The following is a 5,165-nucleotide window of genomic DNA, read 5'->3' as shown; positions in this document are numbered from 1 at the left end:
CTGTCCTTCCCTAAGCGAGGGCCGGGCGCACCGACGGCGCCCCTTCCCCACTCTGCCCGAGCTCACTGCCCCGTAGTAAGGTGCCGCTGCTCCTCCACCGACGGTCCCCCACAGCGATGAGCTTTGCAGGGGGTTCGTGTGGCTGGGCCCCTGGGTGTGGGACATTCACACCAACAAGCTCGAGTCCTCACAATCGGAATCACGCGCGCGCGCACACACACACACACACACACACACACACACTTGCCCGGACATAACCACCGAAATCGCACCCTCCACGGGGCCCTCTTTCCAGTCCCAACAGCCCGCGGCCCACACTGTGGCCCTTTCTCTTCAGCGGGAGCAGGCAGGGGAGAAGGAGGCCTGGTCGGGGAGGCGCCCCCATTTCTCAATCTAGTCCGGGAGCCCGGAGTAAGCAATCCGCACAGCCACGGGCAGCGCGCCTTGCTCGGGTTCCACCAGCCTAGAAAGCCCGGCCAAGGCCAGAGACACGAACACCGGAATGGAGAAAGAGACAGGAACTGAGAAACCTGGAGACACACGCAGAGAGAGAAACGGGGGCCTAGAGACCCAAAAGGAGAAAAAAAGAGAAAGGGACCAAAGAGAAAAGGAGGAGAAGGCATGCGTGGGGCAGACTTGTAGAGGTGCCAGCTTCTCTGAAACTCAACCTCCAGCCACATCTTGCTCTGAGTGGCGCGGCCTCCTCAGGGAAGGTGGAGGAGCAGCAAAAAGCACAAATAAATCGCTGTACCGTCTACCTTTCCATTGCAAACCTGTCTGCCCAGGGAAAACATAGTCCCGCTCCCCACCCATCAGGAGCCCTGTGGCCCAGCCCGCCCGCTGCTTTCTACTGGAGGCCGACCGCACTTGATAAATAGACCCGCTTTGTTTTGGGGAACCGGATCTGGACTCAGGGTAGTCTGTTCAGGGTTGGGGGTGACCGAGGGATGCAAGTTTTGGAAAGCCACATCTCTTACAGAGCTTTCAACAAATCTTAAATCTGCCTTGCAGACCTCGCTGCAGCCACCTTACCATTTACCAGACTGGGGGCTGTATTTTCCTCCCAGCTCCACACACCAAGACATATGCCCCATGATCACCCAACAAACAACTTCGTTGGAGCGAACAGGGGACCCCCACCCACCTATCATTCTCCACCCCCTGCCCATGCCAGCTCAGATTTTTAAAGATGAAAATAATCCTGACTTCTTCCCCACCACAGCCCTCTCCGCACAGTTCAGGGGTTTGGTTTTGTTTTGTTTCCACTTGCGCATTAGACTAAGGGGAAAAGGAGGAAGAAAACAAAGTCTCTGAATCCGATTCTGCCCCAAACGAAAGAAAGAAAGTAATTGCAAATAAACTCTATCAAGTTCAGAAGCCCAGGGAGTCATAAACCTTCCCGGCCGTGCAGACTTCGGGCAGATGTTGACGGGCCTCAGAACCGCTGCAGCTGTCCTGAGCTAGGAGGGACGCGGGAGGGGGCAGAGCCTCTCCCGGAACAACACAGGGTTCAAAGACGCCGGAAATTCGAAACAAGCCCTCCACCCCAACCCCAGCGCAAAGCCAGGCCTTCTCGGTCTCATCCTGGGGCGCCGGCTTTGGAGGGTCGCAGCTCTCATCTCGGCGCCCCACTGTCACCCGGAACTCGGAAGAAGAACCGGGGGGGAACCCGAGACCTGGTGGAACAGGAGGATCGGGCAGGACACTACAACCCGCTTTTGCTCAAGAGGCTCCTGGGCCCAAGTTTCCCGAGCCTGCCGCCCACAGCACAACTTTACATGACCTGGCCGCAAGCCAGGCCAAACTCGGTGGCCCCGGGCCACCGCCAGTCCTTTCTCTTGGGACCCCCGCCGCTCGGCCTCGCTCAACCATCGCCCCAGATCCTCTCCCTCAGCCATGCCAGCCTACAGCCTGTGTGGTGTCGGCTCTGCCATGCTTTCTCGATACTTGCACTTTCTGCTCAGCCAAGTGGGTAAAAGGCCCAAGACAAAAACCCTCTAAAAGATTTCTTGGCTTCGAGGTACTGCACCGGGAGCATCAAGACCACTCCAGCCGAGGGCGCAAAGGCTGGAGCCCAGAGAGCTAATGGCGCTTTCTGCCAGGTCATCTGGTGGGCATGGGGAAGCCAAGAGTGACAGTAAACATGTACAGCACACTGAAATTCACTTTGCCCTCAGCCTCTGACTCTGTGCACCTTCCCTCAACCCGTCGGGGCCCGCTCGCGGCTCCTCGCACTCACCAGCGTTGTAGGCGGCCAGATCCGCCCCAGGCCCGGGGCTCTTGCGCTTCCTCGGCCGCCCCTTCTGCACTGTGCCCACGCCATTGTAGTAGGGAAGACCCAGAGGGTTGGCCCCAGCTGCACCCAGCCCGGCGCTCTTGGCCGCGGCGGCTGCCGCTGCTGCAGCCGCCACGTCGGCGTGGTTGAAGTGCGCGGGGTACTCGCCCTGCAGCAGCGCCTCGAAGTGCAAGCGGCAGTAGACCAGGCTGTCCTTCATGCCGAAGTGGTCACCCGTGGTCAGCATCTTGTTACACGTGGTGCACGTGAAGCAGTTGAGGTGATAAACCAAGTCCCGAGCTCGCATCACCATCTCCGAGGCCGAGATGCCCAGGTGGCAGCGGGCGCAGCGCTGCACAGAGAAGCGCCTGTAGGGACCATCGAAGGAGGGACTGTGGGGACACACGGTTGGGTACCCCCCGTATCCCTCCTCCAGGTACCGCTGCTACCACTGGTGGGAATCCACTCAAGACGGGCAACCGGGTCTTAACTTGGAGGATGGGGCAAGAGAGAACTAGATTTTGGCCCATATCTGGTCCAACCCTGAAACATAGTTTCCCTTAACCATTTTCGTGTCTACAAAGGCTTTACTTTACCCAGAGTCTGAGCAAGCCCTAGGAAAGCCTCGCTGGGGAGTAAGGGAAACTTCCCATTCATCCCTTCCTCAATCTCTACCCCTGCCCTCCACACCAGTGCCTGGGCATCCTACAGACCTTTGTAATTCCTAAGAAACAGAGACAGGGAGAGAGACAGAGGCAGGGGAAGGGGAGGTGCGGTTGAAATAAGCAGACCTAACCCTAAACCAGGAGAAGAGAACCAAGGAGCCTGGAGCCTGCCTGTTAGTGATTCCAGTTCTTCAATCCTGACCAGCTTTCACTCCCATCTCCAGGAAAGACCCGGAAATGCACCCAATCTGATCCCCGTCTCTGTCTCCAACTTTGTTCCACACCAGTCCAGACTGCCTGGGTCTGGGGGTGCCTGTTTCAGTTCCCCCCAGTTGACCCAAGAAACTTCAGAGGGAGAAGGGTGCCCAACTCAAGCTTATTTTTGGTCTAAGCTAAAAAGAGGGCAGCTTCTGCTTTTCTCTGGCTCTCCACCGACACTTCACAGATCTTTCCAAGAGTTCCCTCAGATTATTGCTTAAAAAGGATGTCAGTCAATTTGTACTGGCTTGGAGAAGGGGGGGAACTACATAGGGAACCCTCCCTTGGGACAAGACTGGATCTGAGACCAGGGGTCCTGGCTGCCCCGGGGCGGTGGGTCCCGAGGTGGGGGCTACCTGTAGTAGTCTTCCTTGCAGTAGATGCTTCCATCCTTGCTGAAGCAGGTGAGCTCCGACTCCAGGTTGAGCTTGCACTCGCAGCACTTGAGGCAGCGCATGTGCCACTGCTTGTCCACCGCCAGCAGGTAGTAGCGGTCGGAGATCTTGCCCCCGCAGCCGGCGCACAGAGCAGCGCGGTCACTGCTGATGGACGGCATGGTCTGCGGAGGGAGGGAGGCGCGAGACCGCAGCGCCTGCGTCAGCCTGCGACCCCACCGCCGCCACGCCGCGGGGAAACAGGCACGCACCCGCAACTCCCTCGGTGGCTCGAGCTAGCCCTAAACGCAGCGGGGTGGCTGCCAGGGTGTGTGGTACGCCTCCTCTACGCCAAAAGGCCCATATCCAAGGGGCTCAGAACCCAGGTCCGCCCATGCAGCCCAAGTCGGTCGCAGGCCCGGGACCGGCTGCTGGCCTGGACAGACCTTCCTCCTTACTTTCCCCCCTTCCTGTCCCCTCTGCTCTTTTCCCGAAGGGCTCATGCTTCGTTGGGGGACTGGGGGCAGTCGTGGCTACTTCAGCCAAGCCCTCCAAAAGCTGTCCCCAAACTGTTTCTTAAAGGAGCCACTCTGCTGGGCCCCAAGAAAAGGGATAAGATGACCATTATAAAAGTCACCCTCCACCCAGACTCCTCTCCAGAGACTCGGTCGAGTTCTTGGCCCCTAACCCCAGTGATCTCTGAATTCTTAAGCCAGAGGTTTAGGCCAGGGCAAATAGCGCGCGGCTACCACCTCTGCCACATTGGCTGGGGCCCTCTTAGGTCCTGAGAGAGGCTGAGTGTGGTGCATGGGCACCCTCAAAGTCTCCCAACGCAGGACAGGCCCAATCCAAATCCTCTCCTAACCTGACAGGCTGAGTGGGTACAACTCCGGAAGAAGAGCTTGGAAACAAGAGGCACTGGGGCTGCTGTTCTCGCTTTCCAAGCAGAGAAGCTTCGCTGCTGCTCCCCACCTCCTTGGCCTCTAAAGGGCACTGCGGGGCCTGGCTTGGGCAGTGTCTGTTTGTCTGGCCCCCAGGAAGGTCGGAGGCAAGGAACTGGCTATTTGGGGCTGGGCTGGTGGAGCCAGGTGTGGAGATCCGAATGGACTCTCCTTCCACAAGAACCAGGCCAGAGCCTGAACGGCCAGCCCTAACCGGGCCGAGTGAGGCCAGCCAGGAGGCCCGAGATGCGAACAACGAAGAGCGCTGGCCTGGAAGACTTCGACCTCTGAAACTGTGCTGGGACGGGAACCCCGATTGCCAGGAGGCGGAGAGTAGCTCCAGTCGGCTGGAGACCCCGGTGCTGCCGGGTTGGTTCGTCCTTCCCCGCGCCGAAGGCGGCCAGAGCCGAGGAGAGCGCGGGGTTGGCGACCAAAGAGCCCCTTGAAGTGAGAAGAGAGCCATCGGGCCGCGGGTAGGACTTCGCTCCCACTTCGGGAGAAATGCTCTCTTCCACCTTTAGGGTCTGAAATTTCGGTCTCAACCTTGTTTCCCTCCTCCGCCCCAGCAGCCGGGTTTCCCGTGAGCCGGGAGCTACGGGCCTTGCATCCTGTCCGCAGATCCCCAGCGTCCAGTCCCGCGCGGCACGAAGGA

General features: G+C 59.1%; 1 protein-coding gene across 1 annotated transcript in view; it reads right to left on the bottom strand.

Annotated features, from left to right (window-relative positions):
• Positions 1 to 3,754, bottom strand: part of LHX2 (LIM homeobox 2) — an 18,444-nt gene extending 14,690 nt beyond the window's left edge. The window contains exons 1-2 of the mRNA XM_010844033.1: positions 3,555 to 3,754; positions 2,240 to 2,643 (exon numbers count right to left, since the gene is read on the bottom strand). Of these exons, the coding sequence (XP_010842335.1) occupies positions 2,240 to 2,643; positions 3,555 to 3,754 (604 nt within the window). The remainder of the gene's footprint in view (positions 1 to 2,239; positions 2,644 to 3,554) is intronic.
• Positions 3,755 to 5,165: the final 1,411 nt, after the last annotated feature.

This window comes from Bison bison, unplaced genomic scaffold, assembly GCF_000754665.1.
Source record: "Bison bison bison isolate TAMUID 2011002044 unplaced genomic scaffold, Bison_UMD1.0 scf7180017864193, whole genome shotgun sequence".
Taxonomy (NCBI): Eukaryota; Metazoa; Chordata; class Mammalia; order Artiodactyla; family Bovidae; genus Bison; species Bison bison.
This window is presented reverse-complemented; position numbering and strand designations above follow the sequence as displayed.